This window comes from Aethalodelphis obliquidens, unplaced genomic scaffold (assembly GCF_003676395.1).
Source record: "Aethalodelphis obliquidens isolate GAN/ISIS:26980383/991018 unplaced genomic scaffold, ASM367639v1 scaffold12, whole genome shotgun sequence".
NCBI lineage: Eukaryota > Metazoa > Chordata > Mammalia > Artiodactyla > Delphinidae > Aethalodelphis > Aethalodelphis obliquidens.
The window spans coordinates 11529734-11550172 of NW_020837956.1; the positions used below are offsets into that span (position 1 = coordinate 11529734).

Below are 20439 nucleotides of genomic sequence, written 5' to 3' on the forward strand. Positions count from 1 at the left end.
TACAGCCTGCCCTGACTACACCAGGGTACTTATATATATATGTATATATAAAGTAAATGGGTGAATTCCAGAAAAATAGTTCTAGAAGTTAGACAGGAACTGTTCACTATACACACGTGGTTGGACTTTTGTCGTACTGTTGGTAGTTTTGTAAGTATCTAATTGCTCTTAAAAAATGATTATTGCTTTAGTCATTGACAGCTGCTCATCTGGCCTTTGAGGACAGAGCTGAGATAGAAAGGCACCGTCATGCGCTCCAACCCCTTAGTAGTGAGAAATGGTGATGTGAGCGCTATGGGGGATGTTCTTTAGCTGAGGAGCAGCGAGGAGGTTATGAGGCTCCCCAGAATCAGAAGCAATCATTTGATCTCACTTAGCATTAGGGGCTGGGAAATTCAGAGAATTAAAAGCAACTTCTACCTTTATTCTCCTTCATACAAGAAAAGAAGACTGGTGCTCTTTGGCTTGCATAGGTCTAAATGAAACTTGAGGGCTTTGATCAATATTGAAAAAAAAAAGGTTATAGACTAATTTCCTTCCAGAAGACCTAGAAAATTCCACCAAAACTAAATAATGTCCATGACATTAAAACTGTGTGTCTTTATGAAGTCATTGTTTTAAAACCTTTAGTCAGGGCTTCCCTGGTGGCGCAGTGGTTTAGAGTCCGCCTGCTGATGCAGGGGACATGGGTTCGTGTCCCGGTCCGGGAAGATCCCACGTGCCGCGGAGCGGCTGGGCCCGTGAGCCATGGCCGCTGAGCCTGCGCGTCCGGAGCCTGTGCTCCTCAACGGGAGAGGCCACAACAGTGAGAGGCCCACGTACCGCAAAAAAAAAAAAAAAAAAAAAAAAAACCTTTAGTCAGAAATGTTCTTGGCCAATGGTACTGAACAAAAAGAATATTTTCAAGGACAAACAAGTGTTTGGGGGCTCTGAATAAGTTGTAATACATGAAGTGATTAAGCCCTCATTAATTAGAAGGTAACATTAAATTTCTTTTCAGAGTCATCAGGTCTTGTGGGGAGTTGAGATTTGCATAATATTTGCATTTGTCCTACCTACCTGTCAATCACAACCACAGGATAAGGCAAGAAGCTCTAAAGGATGGATTACAGGAAGAATTCTTAATGAAATGCCTTGGTGTATCGGTGGAGTTCGAAAGTAGGGTAGAGTGTATTTTGTCAAAGTTGAAGGTCAGCTTCAAAATAACTAGAAAATAACTAGAACATCATGACTCCCCACCCCCACCTTAGGAGGCTTCCATCTTTAGAAAGACAAACAAAACATGAACAACTTCCCCTTGTGATCTAGGTGGAAAATCTGACTCACCTGAAAAAGAGTTTGAGTCTAGGACATTGGGTGGGGTAAGATAAAAGACTTTTATTTTATTTTGTGATGCTCTTATGCATTTATTATTTTAATAAAATTTTATGGTAAAAATGTTATGTTTGGAAATACAGTAAAGCAGAATGAAGGCCCCCAGAAATGACCCTTATGCCTGTTACTCAGATATAACCTCTGTTCATATTTTGATGTGGTTTACTGATTTGCTTCAAAGGGTTGAATTCCAGAGCACAGCTCAGACAATCCTGTGGTTAAGGCATTTACTAAATAAATCTATTTTTCTTTTCTTATTATTGTGATCTATGTTTTTCTGCTTCCCATGATGATGATAAACCTAGTAGTAGTATGAATGCTGTATTTTGGCTGAAACAATTCTGTGGTCCTGGGCAGGGCAGCTGTGCATTGGGTGACCTTTCCACTCTCTCAGACCCATCCCACACCCATTCTGGAAGGACAGTCTCACGGTCCAGAAGTTTCTCAGTTGCCGTTTGTCTGGAAGTGCCACTCGTTAACCTTGCTTTCCTCTTCTCTATGTTCCTTCTCTCCTATTTCCTATTCCCCTTGTTCGTCAATTTCTATTCTTCTCTGTTTCAGCAAAACAATATCAGTCAAGGTAATTGATGATGAGGAGTATGAGAAAAACAAGACCTTCCTCCTTGAGATTGGCGAGCCCCGCTTGGTGGAGATGAGTGAGAAGAAAGGTGGGGGAACTGCTCCAGGGCTGAGCCCAACAGCTTCTGCTGGCCTGTGCCACCCCTGGATGCCTGCACTCTCCAGAACGTGACTTACAATGCACACATCCCTCCACCTATGTAACGGGGCATAGATCTCCTCTGGGGCCACAGGGAGCCCAGCCTGGAGCTCCAGTAGCCAGTTTGGGCCACTCTGCACATGGCAGTCTGAGCTACTCATTGTCAGTGCGGTCGAGCCTGGGAAAGTTGGTGCTGATGCTTCCTGCACCCACATGAAGCTGACTTTCTGATTTCTCTTCCTAATTTGGGATACCTCCTGACTGCTCATTGAAGCAGGAGGAATTTGTAAAAATGATGGATTGGCAGAGGAAACTTAACGGGGCCAGCTGAGAGTACCTGGATGCCCTTTTACATACTCCTGGAGGTCCATGTGTGGCCAGTTCTCCTTCCATAACATCACAGTAACATGCTGCTTGGTGAACACCTAGCATGAGCGTGTGACTCCAACCATTTGTTTTGCCTTTGTCTTGTGTTCCCACAGGAAGATCATTACCATTAGAATATTTGACCGTGAGGAATATGAGAAAGAGTGCAGTTTCTCCCTTGTGCTTGAGGAACCAAAATGGATAAGAAGAGGAATGAAAGGTGTGAGAGTATACAAAGACATACCAGCGAGAAATTGTACTCTTCTCTCTGTGTCTCCTACTCTCACGTTTAACTCTCTCCTCTTCCTCGGCTTCCAAGTACTATACTTCCTCTCCTTTGAAGCTTTAGCCATTTCATTTTCCTGCCCATATTCACAATGCACCAAACAATGCCCCTTTTCTTCAGAAAATGCCAGCTCACCTTGATTGATACCAGATTCCAGAAATACTGGAAGAGATTTCTGTAATTCAGAAGGGATGACATAAAAGAATGATTTCTGGGTTTAGTTTTTCACTATTCAGGAATCATTCTAAAATTTGATTCTAGCTATTAAATATCCCCTAAAATGTTAGTGATGGAGACTACTTAATGCCTATTAGAAATGGTAGATGGGTCTAATGGCAACTAATAGGAAATTTCAGAAGAATTCAATAATTAGTCTAATTTAGAGAAGCCAGTTTTCAAAAAAAAAAAAACAAACTTAGAACAAAGATCCTTAAAGAGTAGTGGCATTAATATCCTAGTGTTCATTTTGGTAAAATATTTTTCATATCATCAGATATGATATTTAAAAGAGACCATATGTATGAAACCATGGTCATATCGATTTTCTTTAGTAGGAAGGATATGGTAGTTCAGTAAGAACTTAGCCCTTACTTAAAGCCGTTCCTGTCTTATGCTTCAAAATCTTTTGATTCTTGTAGAATTGACACATTTCTAACATATAGAATTTTTTTCTAAAAATAAAAAATAAACAGCAGTATCCTTATAATTAGATTTTTGTGTTGATTTGTGTTTATATTTTTAGAAACTATTTGAAGAAAGAAGCCATATTTTTTGCTGTCTTTGATTTTATATCTATTTTATATGGCCTATAGTTGAGAAGGAAGGACAGGAATTTTATATCAGCTTTAAAAATAGTTTTTTTATTCTGAATTATTCCGAGGGCGTTCCATAATTATCCTCTAATAGTGGTCATTTTATTTTGTTTGTTTGTTTTTGTTTTTTGCGGTATGCGGGCCTCTCACTGCTGTGGCCTCTTCCGTTGCGGAGCACAGGCTCCGGAAGCGCAGGCTCAGCGGCCATGGCTCACGGGCCCAGCTGATCCGCGGCGTGTGGGATCCTCCCAGACCGGGGCACGAACCCATGTCCCCTTCACCGGCAGGCGGACTCCCAACCACTGCGCCACCAGGGAAGCCCTAGTGGTCATTTTAAAAGCAATGGTATACACTTAATTATATATATATATATAAAATGAGCATAGTACCTATTAATAGCTCTTATTAATTGCATTTAAACCATTGATGAAGGCAGTATAGATGATTAGGTGACCACTTTGCAAGAAATGTAAACTTTTACATGTAAAGAAAAAAAATCAAATACAAAGGACTAATTCCTATACAGACCCAACATTTGGGGGAATTTAACTAATCCCACTTTTGTAAGAACTCACTGGCCTCAGAGTCCATCAGAAAACAAACAAAAACGAAGTTGTCCTGACTTAATCATGTTCAAAAAGGTAACAGGAGCCTTTGGAATGATGGAGAAAGGAGCACTGGGGACCCATTTTAATGCAGCCTATTTAATATGCTCCACAGACAGCAGGCGGAAGAAAAAGACACTAGAAAACTGTGCCGATTTCTTACAAAGATGGGATCAAAAATGCCTCATTAACATACAGGAAAAAGCACTTACTTCTGAATGCAGTCCTCCAAAGGACTGCCTTTCATCTCAAGGAAGAGCATCTTGAATACAGCTCTTTCAATTGTCATTTTGGTAAAGTATGCCTTCATATAAAAGCAAATTAAAATTCCTTGATAGCACTATTTGCTTTTGACACCCAACAAGTGGATCTGTGTCACCATAAATAAAATTACTGACTTGTTTTATAAAGTATCCTCTAATGCCACTACCAGTAGAGAGAAAACTGGTCCTGAAAAGGTAATTGTAACTTTCCCATCTACAACTCTAGAAGTAATTTATTTGATACATTTAGTCAGGTAGCTTTCACCAGAATAAAGTGCTACAGCTATAGTCTGGGTTTAAAGCACAAAACCTGAAAGACAAATTATGTATGTCAGGCCCCACACCCCACCTCCGCTGCCCCAGGCCTTCCCTCCCTGTCTTGTCAGTTTCTGTGGAATTATGTGTCCACAAGAAGCTATCTGGTTGTCGGATTATACCGTGCAGGTCATAGATAAAGACACACAAATAAGCACTGATTCCTGGGACGCAGATTTTGAGGATTTAAAAAACATAAGCATTCCCTGCTGACCAATATACCATGCAAATAGAACCTCCAGCAGAGAACTTCATCTTGGGCCAAAGTCTCCTTATGGGCGGGGCGGCCAAAATGGAATTTCCTAAGATGTTTTCTGTTTCCATTGAAAGGTACAATCCCTGAGATCCTGGATGCTTTAAGACTTCCATATGTTGAATTCGCTAACAGCCAGGCACTTATTTCAAGAGGAAGGCTCACTCAAATAAGGTTTAGGATTAACTTCATAAAATATTTCTACTATATTTGGCAAACTAGATGTATAGACTGTGTGTAAACATACGGTAGAAATGTTTTCTTAAATGTCAAGAAATAATATATAAAGTGAATTGTTTATATATATAGAATCAGTCACACACGTTTGCAGAAATCAGTTCTGGGATCATCTGGAAATACTCCCAATGCCACATTAACTTGGCGTGCACCAATTTTTTAGTAGCAGCTCCCTACCACTGTAATCAGATCTGCCTGGATTTCTTTCTGCTGATATTCCTCTTACTTTCATTATTCATCTGGTCTCTTATTCTGTGTTTGTCTTTGTCTGTTTCCTTCACAGCCCTGTTATTGAATGAGCTTGGTAAGCATTTCATTTCTTGCATTTCCTTTCCATTTTTCTAGGTTATTTTCCATTTCTGTCAGGTGCTACAGTAGCTTTCTGACTTATTTTTTATTTCTGCTGATTTATTAGCAAGATTGTTGTTTAGAGCCATGGGCCTCATAATTTTGTGAAGGTTGGGTAGTTTACATTCTGCTTTGGGTTCAGTATGACCTTTTACAAAATCAGTGCTTTCTTAGGTATGCACAAGAATTAAATTTGTACACTAAAGCTCATAGTCTTAAAAGATTGATTAGCGATTAAGTCATGAATGGATGTTTTCATATTTTTCTTAATTGTATATACAATTTGGCAAGTTTTTGTACTTTGGACAGGCTGTCAGGCGGTCTGAGGTCACTGGTATTTGTTATTTAGAGTGTAAATGAAATGAATTGTAACATTTCTTTCTTTTTTTCTTTTTTAGGTGGCTTCACAATAACAGGTATGAATTTTTTAAGTCTAATGAACCAAATTTTATTTTGTACCGTGTGTTGTTTACATTTTTAAAAATTATTTCTCATTTTTATTTCCCTTTAATGAAGGAAAATACCTGTATGGTAAGACAATTTTTTAATGTTCTTCATTTTCCCCCAAATACCCTTAATTATCAAACAAAAACCACATCTTACGTGCCCTGCATTAACGTTTAGCTGTGACACATGGTGTGCTTTTGCTGATTTTACACATTTAACATTTTACATATTAACAAGGTGTGTGCTGTGTTTACTTATAAGCAGATTTGTGTGGAGAACCTGTAATTGGTCATATTTTGACACTGATCAATTTACAGATGTTCTCATAGCACTGATGATGTGAGTGTACCTTGCTAGATGCTCCAGAGAGTACCAGAATAAATAAAACGGTTGCTCGTCTCAAGGAAACAGAGGAGTTGACATACAAGCCCACTCCATGGCCCAAGCTCAGGGTCCTAATCATAGATAATGCCCTACTGGGAGAAGATAAAGCATGCCTTCCCCTCATCCCACCACACCAATCTGCGAAGTTTTAGCATTCTTAATATGGTAATGAGTACTATGTCTGCCACTTGCAGTGGATTACAAAGTGCTCTGTAAAAACTCAAAATGTCAGTCAAAAAGTTTAAAACCCTTAATTTCATAATGGTACCCAGCCGCTGTTGATTGCATTTTTTAGCCAGCACGACTCTAAAGCTATTTCCTTACATAGAGAAGAAAGATATTTCCTTACAGCATCCTCTCTTTTGACCCTAAATATTTTCTCACCCTTTCAGAATCATCTATGTAGATTTAGAGAGGGAGATACATATCAAATGGTAGGCCTGATTTGTCTGAAGCTGCAGGTTGAAGATGTCCTTAAAGGCCATCCTAATGGCCGTGGCATTTTCCAATATAATTATGCAGATATCTATATTCTAATTATTTTTTTCTGAAACCAGATAGCTAAACAAAATATTTAGAAAGGAAATATTTTCAAACATTCTAAGTTTGAAAATGTTATGGTGTGGGGTGGCGTTAACTTAAACCACCATCAGTGTAAACTCATGATCAAGAAGTTTCAACATGATTCCGTCCAAAGCGGAACTTTCTGAACGCGTCCAGTTTCACATGGGCTATTGCCCTCCACTTCTTCTCTCCAGACACGGCATTTAATGACAAAATGATTCATAGACTCTCTGAGACATAGAAATTGAAAAGGATAAAAATATTAAATAGAACAAGTGCTCATAGAGGATTTCTTAAACCTGATTCACCTGACACTCTCCTAGGTCAAGTCTTCCAAATTCTGCGCTGCCAAATATGCTATTTTTGAATCCGAGTGAAGGAATTTACATTTACTTTTAAAACTTTAATCTTCCTTTTTTCATCCCATCATTTTAACTTATTGAAATCTTTTTGGAAATATTCTGATTCTATCACCCAGTAAGTTAATGATCCTTGTGAGCTTTGAGGAAGGTAGAAATTTGGCAAGCCAGTCTTCATGGCTTCCTTGAAGTAATTAAAAAAAAAAAGTCACCCATTTGAGGAATAGTATAGTATCTACAGCTCCCTCAGCCCTATGCAGCCTGATAATGAGACCTTAACTAAAAACCTTTAGTGGTAGAATGCCTTGTTGAAACGCATTTATGTGTTTGGATAGCTTCCTGTTTTATCATTGAATATGTCAGGAGTTTGCTTTTAGGGCCTTCCTTCCATTGAAACATCTTCCTTTTTAGTAACTAGGTAATGGGACCCTAATTTTCTTTTCTCAGAAATTGTTCGTATCAAGTTCTAGAATACCCCACCAGTAACGTCCAACATTTTCTGTCTCGGACACATCACGCATCCAAGAGGACAGAATCACTTCTTTCAAAGGTTTTCTATTACTTCATGCACTTCATTAAGCTCTTTCTTATAGTTTGAACCTTAATCTTCAATAGCAATTTTCCTGTTTTACCTCCTCTTCCCAAAACCTGAAATTGATGCAGTTAAAATGAGAGAAAGTTGCAGAACCCTGTGGGAATTTCCACATTGGCCTGTTCCTCTCACTTTACATGATCCTTCTTCTCCGGAACCAGGCCAGAATGCCTGGGATCCACTCTCTATAGATGCCTCTGGGGAAAGTTCTAAAATTTAGGTCTATACAGTGAAAACCAGCTGTAAGGCCTGGAGAGCTTTTCTTTGAAGTCAGTTTGAGGCTTTGAAGTCAACGCTTTGAGACGCAGGGGCAGTAAAGGAAAATTCATCTAACTCTTGGACTTTGCCTGCAGCTTTTATGCAGTCTTGTGCAGCTAAGTGTGAAAATCTAAAGTTGAAGCAGGATATATGGAAATTGAAAACGTCATTTGGTCCACAACCCAGTACCTCTATTTCAGAGGTGTCATTAGTGATGGACATTAAATGCTGGAGGTGCTTTTGGAATTTGCAAATCTTCACCTGTTGCTCTCAGACTTTGCCTCATTGAAAGGCCCTTGTTGGGACCTGTGATGTAATTCCCCCTTGACCCTCCAGGCACATAACATGATAACCCCCTATACATTATAGCTCATACGAATTTGGAAAGTATTTCTTATTCATTATATCATTTAATCCTCAACCTTATGGAATAAGATCTTTTGTTCTCATTTATAGGAGAAGAAATGAAGGTTCAAAGGTGATCAATCTACTCCAGTCATCCAGCCAGGGCTCAGAGCCCGGCCCCCTAACTTTAAGTCCAAGGCCATGTGATGACTACCTTAACCCAGCACTTTTAGTTCCTTTCTCCCAACTTGTATATTCCTACCTGCATCTCAATCCCTTTTCGATCCAAAGCCTCACTATGTCTCTGAAATGCCATCAGTATGAATTCCAGTCAAATGAAAAATGAGGAGGACCCCAGAAGGGGGAAACTAGAGTACATTAATTTGGATATTTTTAACAAAATTAAGTATTCTGGCTCAATTTGGAAAAATAGAGGCATGTTTCTGTCCCCAAACAGGCAGCAAAAAAGTTCCCTAATTAATTAAAAGTATGTAACAGTCAGTATACCTTTTTAAAAGTTACTCTTCCCGGGGCTTCCCTGGTGGCGCAGTGGTTGAGAGTCCGCCTACCGATGCAGGGGACATGGGTTCGTGCCCTGGTCTGGGAAGATCCCACATGCCGCGGAGCATCTGGGCCCGTGAGCCATGGCCGCTGAGCCTGCGCGTCCAGAGCCTGTGCCCCGCAGCGGGAGAGGCCACAGCAGTGAGAGGCCCGCGTACCGCAAAAAAAAAATAATAATAATAAATAAATAAATAAAAGTTACTCTTCCAATCATATTACGCTCATCACGTGAGTCTTCATAACGCACATGGCTTTTTAAGGAAGCCAAGCTATGAAAATTCCGACAGTTAAACACACTTTAGTCACTCCAGTATATAGGTTAGAGAAACAAATCCCCTTCAAGTTTGCCTTCATTGTACAATTGAGAAAACTGAATCCCAGAGAAAAGAAACACCTTTTGCCCAAGTTTAGATGGAAAGCATATGGCAGAATTTGCAGTCCCAGTCTCATGATTCCAGGTCAGTTCTGGGATCTCTTGGTAGAAGCGAAAAGCAGGTAGTCAGTTGAACCAGGAGTTTCATGAAAACCCTAAACTAGGTAATCCAGCCAGTCACTGTGACAATGGTGAACCCTTGTAAAACCTTCCAGTGTGTACAACCTTCTCCCATTCAGACTGCCAAGGAAACAAATAAGCATGTTCCCTGATGTTATGTTGCTTGACCCTCACACAGACCTGTGATATGGACAGAGCAGGCACTATTATCTCCATTTCACACATGGGGTAACTGGAGAAATGGCCTACTTAAGGCCATGTTGTTGGCACCACGAGGCTGCCTGTCATCACACCGAGTGCTTTTCATTGTTCCGTGATGCCTCTGGAAGCAGGAACTTGACGGGCATGGATACTCCATCTCAGACACCTGCAGGAATCTGGCTGCAACCCTACTGTGGGGTGTGTGCTTTATTCACACAATCTGATTGGACTCCTAGAACACCTGCCCCGTTTATTTACTTGCTCACTTCTTCAACCTACATAACAGTGACCGCTGACCACTCAGTCCCCAAACTAACATTGCTTGCACTGGGTGCATCTGGGGGTGACATTCAGCTTACTAATTCCACAAAGCTCTTCTGGCAAACCAGTGCAATCCAGTCTGCTGACTTTCTGCCTGTCCTTTTGCCAGGCCAACCTGTCTTCAGGAAAGTTCATGCTAGAGAACATCCGATCCCCTCTACTATAATCACCATCGCAGGTACTCATTTCATCACGGTCCTTGAAAACCACAGTTTAATTGCCTTCAAGGGTTCTTTCGGTCTTTCGACATTAAAGTGACACAGTTCACCCCCATTACCTCTAAAGCATTGCTACACAATGCCGTGGCTTCTCTGCAGTTGGGGGTATGATGAGTCAGCAACAAGACACCACATCAGCCCAGGACGGGACGCATGGTGGAGGGGGAAGCATGGACCTACAGAGAAGATTGAGTCCAATAGCCTCTCAAGTTTCAGTATACTCCAGATTTCTTGCAAATCTCGCTTCTTCAACATGGGTCTTTCATTGCAAATGTCATGAAATGTCTTTAAAAGCAAGTTGTCTCTCTTCCCAGAGTCTGCCTTTCCTTCCGCCAGGCAACATGATGTTAGGCAAATATGCACAGCTGACAGTACATCTGTGGGGTTTCTCCAGAGGGGAACATTGACAGGGTGACTAAAGGATGACAAAGCTATCCCAGATCGACTGTACGATTAGAGCCCGGGTGTGAGCCCCTTGCCTTAATTTACCAAGCTCTGGATAAGGACACGGATACTCACTCTTCAGTTGTCACCATCGCCCATCACTGGTCATGGCTGCAGAAACACTTCTGCCTGCTGCAGTGAGACTTTGCTCGTTCTCGCATCCCACACTCCCATTCAGTAATCATGCAGCCCTGACTGCAGAGTTGTTCCAGAATATTCCTCATGGAAATAAAGTACCAGTCTCTTTAGGTTCTAATCAAACAGACCAGCCAGGTGCTGAAAAAGAGATCTCCGCTCTCAGACTTGTCAACACAGATCTGAGTGAAGGATTAAAATAACCACAAGCAAATTGTCCCACCACTGGCCTTGTACCCATTTCCAAATTTTACATTGTGTGTTGAGACAAAAAATTGCAAATGCATTCACGAATATCCACAGTAGCTCCTCGGGTGCAGATCTCCACGTGGGTTGTATTGTTTTCTAATAGAGATTCGTGTTCTCAGCCCTTCACCTCTTACAGTGATGCGGCTTCCAAATGCAGCCTGATCAAGAAAGCATTAACAGCAGCTTTTTCATGATTCTGCTTTTCCCAGATCCCTGGTACCTATTAGCTATTGTGATGTGTCATTTGCAAAATCAGTTACTCAGGGGAAGGGAGGACCCCTACCAATGATTTCATCACAGGATTGTTTTCTGTCCTGTCAATACTGATTTTAACCATGGCCGTTAATTATGCATTTGATCTTTAAGTTGGGTTGGTTGGTTAAGACCATGATGTTATATAATTTATTATCAACTTCTCAATAAAATATGATGAGTTTAAAAATATGTACATATATATGTACATATACAGATAAACAGGATTACATAGAGAATTTCCTCTACCTGAGAAGCAGAACTAAAAGCACAGCATATGCATAAATAAGGAAATGAAACTGACTTGGCCACAGTAAAATGAACTGCATTTGATCCAGCACTCAAAGTGAAAAAAAAATAGGTGATCAAAAAATGTGCCGTTAAAACGATTTCCCTATTCAATAAAAGATACCTAAAGAGAAAACACTTTAAAAAAATAAGCTTAGCTCTCTTCTTTGCCAGTTTCAAAAATCTGGATCACAAATACTAATTTATCTGTATCATTATAGAGCAATAGAAGGATTTATCCAGCTGTCTTCTCTCAGTTACATATAAGTACAATTATCTCTTAAATGTTCACGATGTTTATTAAGTGAAAATATCCCTGACCCTACCATGACACTAGGCCTTTGTGCTTTGACTTCTTTCTGCCTGGAATGCCCCTCCTTCCTCTATTACCTCCTAGCCAGCCTTCCCACCACCTTCACCTGGCAAGCTCCTATACATGCTTCAAGGCCAATTTCAAATATCTCCTCTTTCCTGAAGCCTTCCCTGACTCCTTTGGTCAGAGGGAGCTACTCCCTGACCCTGGACCTTCAGCCCCTACCTTGCTGTACTAGAAGTTGTCCCATCTATATGCCTCACTTCCCGCTAGACCATGAGTTCCCGGAAAAAGAGGCGGGGTGGGAGGGGCCTCAGTATGCTGACATAGTGTAGGAGTGCAATGACGTGTGAAATGAACACATGGTCTTTACTATATGCATAGAGCAAAGAAGAGGCTTGTCTAACAGTGAGTTGGACAGTCACATGACAAATACTTATTGGGCACCTACTACTTTCCATACATAGTAATAGGCTCTGAGGGATATGAGGAAAATCCAAAGAGCAATGAGACATATTGTTCTATCTTGGTAAGTTTACACGTTGGATATCTGTATGTAAAGGTAGTTTAAATATTAAAAAGCAGTATATTAGAAGTGTCCACGTTTAATATGTACACACAACAAATATTCAGAATTAATTTAAGGTTAGAGTGGTCATTCCTAAATAGGTCAATTGAGGGATATTTCATGCGAGAAGAGGTAGGGTTTTGAAAGGTAAGTAGGATTTAGCTAGATGAAAATGGGGAAGGTTTTCCAGATGGGTAGACGGTGGAATAAAGTATGGCATTAAATTCAAGTCTAGCTTGGAGCAAGAATGTAGAAAGTGATAGAAACAAGGTTCCTGCTTTTCTTTAGGTTAGTATAAAATCTGTTTAAATATTAATTCCTAAGATTTTGTTCTTTCTCATACCTCTTTTACAATATTTCCTTAGGCCGCATACCAACTATGCTATTATTTACTTCATGCAATTTTTTGCCTCACGTTTTTACTTCACTAGATTTGTTTAAAAAAAAAACTTTAAGTTACTAACACTAATAGAAAGCCTGTATTTATCACATAGAGAAAGTAAGGTTAAAATTTTTAGAATGAATAAAGTTATTACTTCTAGCTCAATGCAGTCAAATGCTCTATGCCTGAGAGCTATTTTCTCTTTCGTAAATGGTAGAAACCCTAATGTCAAGAACTAGTTACAGACCTGACAGCACCAAACTTCTTCATCATAAGGACTAAAGGAGGATTAAAAAGGGAATAACCTTTTCACTCACTATGTGATTTGATTTCATTTACTACCATGTCCGTTCATTTAATACCATGTTCCAAATCATTTCATTTTGTGAAATGCGGCTTTCAACAATGCCACTGCATCACCTTTCTTTCATAATTTCTCTATTTTTTTTACCTAAATTGACTTGAATCCCATTAAAAGCAACTTCCCATTTATAAGTAAACTATTAAAAGGGGGACATAATAAATATTCTCCCCCAAATGGCTTTGTAATTCAAATTAAAATCTAAGTTGTAATAGTTTTTCTTCTGGAAAAATAATTCTTATTTGACTAAGTCTCTAAAATATCCATGTTCAGCCAGGGTTATGAACAAAGTCACTAATATAACCTGCTCCTACGAAAACTCTAATAACATTTTCCTGGGCTTAAGATCAGAAAGCAGTGGGAATCAAAATACGATTGGTTTGAGCATTGGATAAATGGGACTTCACACACCTCAGCTCACCCCCCTGACTCTGCACACGTAATTTCAAGGGCAAGTCATGGGGACACCAATCAAAAACCTTTGCCTTCCCTTGGGTCATAATCTCCCAAGCCTACTCTGAGAAATATTATAACTTTTACCATTAAAAGTAACCTACTTGCACCTCTCTTTTGCATCTGCTAACACTTAGCAGACTTTGGCTAGTCCAAGATCGCTTATTTTTAGTCTTCTTCGAATTTCTTTGGGGCCCTGTAATTACTGGGGGTAGGAAAGCAGATTCTGAAATATATTTTTAGGAAGACACTATTGAATACATAGTAAAGAATTCTTTGATACGCTACCTTCTGCGTTTGCCTTTTGCTTGGTTTGGACACTTCGTATGTAAAATGCTAGCAGTGCCTCTAGCCCAACTGCTCCATGGCTCAGTAATCAACAACTGGCCTAGGAACTAGTCTCCTGCATCATTTGCTAGAGCATGAAATGAAGCCACCAAGGCAGGGTCCCTCAGCAGAGGGAAGCCATGTGTGGGTGGGATGGGATGGGAGATGTGGACTCCTGCAATAGCTGATGCCTAAATGCAAAAGGCAAGGAGTCTGGGCTAGAAGTCCCTCCCTTCCTCACCTCTCCTCAGTCAACAGACTCCCGTGGCAGGCAGTTTGCCTGGAAGGTTCTAGAAGCAAGGGCGTCAGGGCTGTGGTCTTTCTGTACCACCAAGACTACTTCCTTGGAGATGAGGTCCATTCAGCTTGACTGTGAGGGGAAGTGGCCTGTCTTGTTCCAGCATCGTGAGCCTGAGGACAGGAGGCTGAGTGGTTACAGGAGTACTGTTTGTCCTTCACACGTGCGCGGCCTTTTCAGTCTGGGATTTATCCTAATGACCTTCACACAGAGAGGACCCACCTGTGAGCTCCCCCTCATTAATGGACTCTCAAGTCTATTAGCATTTTCTGAGCATCCACTAGCCTCTCCTGGATTGTAAGCTACATGGTGGTTCCGGAAATAATCATGCCCCCATGGTGAGTAAGTATGAACTTCCCAAAGGCCTCACCCTCGCTCTCCCTGTTTCCTTTAACGTTAACATGGTCAGGCTCCTCCCAACCCATCTCAGCTTTGCACCAGAGGGAGGCAGCTCTGGAGCGCAGGCGTCTTACTGACCCGTGGAATTCGTGGATGGTTTGCTTCTTAACTTGCAGCAGGGGCTCTTGGCAAGTGAGAGGCTAAGATCAGAATTTCCCATCTATCGTCTCTTTGGCCCTGGGCCATTTTCTTTGCCTCTAGAAAGTGGAGAGGAGGAGGCCAGAGTCTTACATTCCTTGAGTCGCTCTGGAACTTTAATTGTGTTTTCTCTTGGTCATGTGCTAAAAGGATGTGTACAGACAGCCAGGTGAGCCAGTGTCCCAGGGGACAGCTGGGTGATTCCCTCAACGCAACATGTGGACAGAGTCTTTACCAGTGATATGGCCCTATAAGTTGCTTTTCTTGATCTGCCCTTTGGCAGGTGCTTAGGTTGTGGGATATTACGATCACTTGCCGTCAGAGTGATCACTGCCCCACACAACAAGCGTCTGTCCAATTCTCCCCTCCAGCCTTACAGCACCACCCCAGGGGCTTTCAGTAGGTCATCAGGGCTTCCTTCCTTCTTGGTTTTCTTGTAGCAGGATCCGGGGATTTCCAAATAAATTTGAATGCGTTCTCACTCTCTTGCCCTTCCCTTTCACAGACGAATATGACGACAAGCAGCCACTGACCAGCAAAGAAGAGGAGGAGAGGCGCATTGCAGAAATGGGGCGTCCCATTCTGGGAGAGCACACCAGGCTGGAAGTGATCATCGAAGAATCCTATGAGTTCAAGGTACGCGCACCAGCATTGCCCACCAGGGAGGCCAGGCCCATCTCTGCACCGAGACGGTTCATAGCGTCAGTCTATGCTGTACGAGAGGCAGATGTAATTTCAGGAACTGGCTCGTTGATGGGAGAGGCCTTTAGAGCAGAAATGGGATTCGCGAGTTGCTAGGGAAACAAGAGATCCTATAAACTAAACGGTGTCAGAACCAGGGTCTGGTGGGTGGCACGCATCACTGTGCGAGGTCAGAGGCGCCCTAAAGGGAGGGCTTTGGATAGCAAGGAAGAGGCAAAGATGGATTCCAAGAGACTGTTAATGTGTGGAAGAAATGGTGCTTTGTTTGAAAAAGCTAATCAATCTAGTAGAAGCAAAGCCTTGACACTGCGGAAAATGAGGCTTTTGTTTTGGAGGAAGGATGGTAAGCTTTCCCCGTGGAACATGCCATTGACGAGCTTATATTATGTAGTCACCTTCTTAAGATCCTAGGACACTTGAGCACAATCAACAAACTGAAGGCAGAGTGCCTGTAACTGGAGGGTTTATAACTGCCCTGATGAAATTGGATTTCCAGTTCTCTAGATGAGGAAAGTCATTTTTCAGAAGGTAAGCAGATGGGCCTTAGGATGAGCTTAGGACTTTGAGATGAACCTTTTGGACCCCTCTTAGCTGCTCCCTCGGCCCCTGCCCCAGCTCCCATCCCTTTTCACTCACGTGGTCCTCACACCTAGAAGCCCCCGGGGGAGCCGCACCTGCGTTCTGTAGTGGGACATGAAAAAGAGCAGCCTCTCTCTGGTTTTCCAGAACGACAAGCCAGAGCACAGCAGCATTTTCCCCACTTATTTTTTTTAAAGCAGATTCTGCTCCTGTTTGGAAAACCAGAATGAAAATTCCCAAAGGGAGAATCAGGTCACCAACCTAAAAGCCTCAGGATCGTATCTGGAGTTTTCACAGTAGTGGCTTCTTTACCTTTTGCTGGGCCCGTTCAGTATTTTTCTAATTTAGTTCACAAATGAAGGTGCCTGAGAGGCGACAGGTGGAAAGAAAAATGTCTTTGCAAATTAAAGTGGCATTTAAAAGATAAACAACACAATTAAACTTTCCCCTTCAGGCCACTGTGGATGTATGTGTTAACTCCTCTCATTCGTTCCCACAGAAAGAAAGAAGAGGGCAGACCCTGGGACTAGTGCTTTCTAGGCAGACCCCCACCATCAGAGCCCACCTGGCGTTTCATCCAGAACCTGGCTCGCTGCACACACTTGACTGGTATATGCACAAGTTCCCTGAGATTCCCGAGGCACGGATATCTGAGACTGTCCATTTCTGTGGACCAGTCTGTTCCCGTCTCCATCTTCACTCTTTGTCACGCACCCTCTTTTCACCTGGAACCAGAGGGCATGGTGCCACTTGCGACCACAGAGATTCTACAGCTTGGCATTTTCTGTAAACGCTTGTCCCCCACCCCTCCCAGGACTCTCATGGGGAATGATTGTATGCCCTCTTCCTCACGGGACCACCCCGAGCACTTCCCTTCCATGCACCCGTGACCAGGAAGAGAAATCACGGTCACTTCCTGTAGGAAGGGTACAGCAGGGCACAGTCTTCTAGGCATAAAAGTTTTCTTGTGTCCAAAGCTCTCTTTGGTAACCACTGCAATGATCCGAGCATTTGAAAGTCAACCAAGTCTCTCTCCATAAGTCCAGTTGTTTGGGGTACTTATCTTCCTAGAATATCTTCCCTAGACTGTTTCCTCCCATCTGCTCAAAGTTCATCAGGACAGTTACTGGTAACACTGAAGGGTACCTTGGGGCATGTTTCTGAAATGCCCTGTAGCATCGATGTTGATATCATATTATTTGTTTAGGAAATTTTTTCTAGACCATAGCCGTTTTAAAGAAATTGTTCAAAGCCCTCAGAACTGCATTAAAGACCCAAATCTGGCTGATACCTCACAATGTCCGAGTCTGCTTTGCCCACTGGGTTCTTGTTCACTATGTTGTGACCAAGGGCTGGACTATTCTAACACCCATGGCTGAGGTTAAAACTATTGCTACAGACTAGCACCGTGAAGAGCTAATGACTGACATATAGGAAACCTCCAGGTCAGTGTCCATGGCAAAGTTCAAGGATCAAATTTCAAATTCCTCCTCTCCTCCTATAGGTCCTCTCCTATTCACGCCTCTCCTCCTATAGGTCAAGAGAGGACACATATGTAAATTAAGTCCAGGGAAGAGCCCAGGCTGTCTCATAGTCCGCCAGGGTTAACATGAACTAAAGTTTACAATCTACCCGAGGTTTTATATATATACATTATATATACATATATATACATTTTATAATATACATTTTAAGTTTAGTTTATCTTAAAACTTTGTTCTTCAGAGAGATTTTCTGAGGCGAGTCTGTGTTTAACTGTTAGAGCAGTTTCACTCTTCAATTATTTATCCCCCAGAAAGTGGGATTCTCTGCCTTGGCTTTAGAGTAAAGAGGGCTTCCTTGGAGAGACCTGCCCCAAGTTTCCATCACATTTAGGAAAAGTCAAGGTTATTTCTTGTTACATTCTACACAGGGGCTTCCCTGGTGGCACAGTGGTTGAGAGTCCGCCTGCCGATGCAGGGGACACAGGTTCGTGCCCCGGCCCGGGAAGATCCCACATGCCGCGGAGCGGCTGGGCCCGTGAGCCATGGCTGCTGAGCCTGCGCGTCCGGAGCCTGTGCTCCACAACGGGAGAGGCCACAACAGTGAGAGGCCCGCGTACCGCAAAAAAAAAACAAAAAAAAAAACAAGAACTTTGATTTGGCATCAACCGAGACACTCAGAGTGCTTGATGAGATTGGCCAAGTCCAGAGAAAAGTCAGATGCTTGTCATGTGCCTCTGGCTATGGCAGCCAAGAGCCCTGATGGTTACAGCTATTATCAGTGGCACTGGCAGTTCTAGACACAAAGCTAGAGGCCAAAAGGTCACCACCATAAGGACAAACAATCTAGCAAAGGATGATGTTGAAAATACAGAGTGGGCCAGTTGGAGATGGGCCCTTTCATGTTTATTATCATCTCAGTGTTTCAAGTCAGTTGCAATGACGGTTGAACGAACACACTTGACATTCTGATGTAGCTTTGGCCTTCTGCACGGGCCCCTGGGATTGCATTTTCCTTCCTCCCGGTTAGCTAATAACACGCTCTCTCAAACCTTAGTCAATTCAGGGACACTGCACTAAACATGTACAGATTTTGACCTAAGACAAATAATACGTGTTTTCTGACTCTTTGCAATAAGTGGGAATTCGAGGATGCTCTGACAGTAAGGGTGGGGCACGTCGTGGACAAGTCGGTGTGGTCGTCTCTCTGGGAAGAACAGCTTCACGTTCCGGAAGTGACCCTTCTCCCTGTAATTGCTGTGATTTGTGGTAGCGCTTTGGGTGCATCTTCTTACTTAGTTTTCTTGTGAACGCTTGACTGCTTCTGCGGTTCCGTGAACTGACATTCATTTGGAAAGCTAACAGTGCTAATTGTACGGAAGCAAGTGCCTAAACAAGGTCTTAAAGAAAAAGAAAAAGAAGAGGCTCAGAGCTAGTAAAGCAGGGGGAGATTCAGTGCAAGGTCATTGCAGTTTGCCCTGAACCATACAAATTGACTGTTTTTGTCTTTTCTTGTTTGCCGCAGGAGTCAGGTGAGATGAATTCTCTACCAGCCACCAGGCTGACAAAACCAGTAGCCACAGGAAAATCCATTTATTAATGATCATACAGCAGCAGCCTTGACGCTTTGCTGTCTGGCTGCATTTCATTGATCAACAAAAGTATAGTAAGAACAGGTTTTAGTTTCGTCATCTCTCTACCGCTTCCAGTTATCCACCGATAGGTAGTGCTGAGCAGGGCATAGGTTAATTCAGTTGCAGACACACACTCTAGATGAAGCCAGGAGAGAAGCAAGTTCATGAAGCGTCCGAGGGAAAGGGATGGGCTTTTGCAACATCCTCAGTTGTAACCGGTGAGGCTATTCTTCCTTGGCTATTAGGCAGTGAAGGAGGCTTGTATTTGCTATGAAGAAGTTTCCATTTCAGGATGTTTCCAAGAAAGGACAATGCTTGTTTGCATAATCGTAACAGTGTTTGATGTCAATACTGTTGCTCTGAGCCTAACATCTGCTACCCTTTAGATAACTCGGGGGTTTTAAAATCATCAAGGTCTGAGATTTCCCGAGGCCTTAACCAACCCGACAATTATTTTCTGATTCTTTTCAACCTCTCTAGAGTACCGTGGACAAACTTATTAAGAAGACAAACCTAGCCCTCGTGGTTGGGACGAACAGCTGGAGAGAGCAGTTTATCGAAGCGATCACTGTCAGTGCTGGTGAGTGCTTTTCTCTGCATATTATTAATGATAATGTCCCGAGCTTACTTTTCCTGCCGTCACCACTTGGTCTAGGCCAAAGCACCAAAGATTCTCCATGATAAAATTAAAAGAGAAATAAATGTATTTGTAATGTACATGCACATTTTGGGGACGAATTCAGACTTTCTAAGATGAAGCAAATGTCTTCAAACAGGACATCCTTCTCTGTCTACATTGCGTCTTTCTCTCTGGAAATAGACAAGATAAATTTAAAGCCTACTGTGTCTCTTACTCATGGATAGCCAATCACAGGGTTTATCTGGAAAATTCCCTGAGAGCAGGAGAAGTGACTAAGTGCAGGTCAGAAAGGAACCATCAAAATCATAGGTGGGACAGGGTGACGTTAAGACACTTCACCACCATCATCTGCATCATTTTTCACTCTCTTCAACAACATCTAACAAATAAGTGTTTGCACTGGCTCTGGAAGTGAAAATAGAATCACATTCTGTTTCTTCCTATACAAGCAAAGTGTGGAGTTTTATTTAGGAAGA

The 20439-nt window shown here is 42.1% G+C and overlaps 1 protein-coding gene across 10 annotated transcripts in view; it reads left to right on the top strand.

Moving 5' to 3' along the window:
• Positions 1-20439, top strand: part of SLC8A1 (solute carrier family 8 member A1) — a 346328-nt gene that overhangs the window by 259905 nt on the left and 65984 nt on the right. For 6 of the 10 annotated variants that reach the window (XM_027113301.1, XM_027113298.1, XM_027113299.1 and 3 more), the window contains 5 exons: positions 2575-2678; positions 5513-5533; positions 5976-5993; positions 15433-15563; positions 19804-19903. In XM_027113301.1, the coding sequence (XP_026969102.1) occupies positions 2575-2678; positions 5513-5533; positions 5976-5993; positions 15433-15563; positions 19804-19903 (374 nt within the window). Of the gene's footprint in view, positions 1-793; positions 2043-2574; positions 2679-5512; positions 5534-5975; positions 5994-6093; positions 6109-10211; positions 10281-15432; positions 15564-19803; positions 19904-20439 lie in introns of those variants that run through there. The other 4 variants (XM_027113302.1, XM_027113297.1, XM_027113306.1 and 1 more) reach the window with 3 other exon arrangements.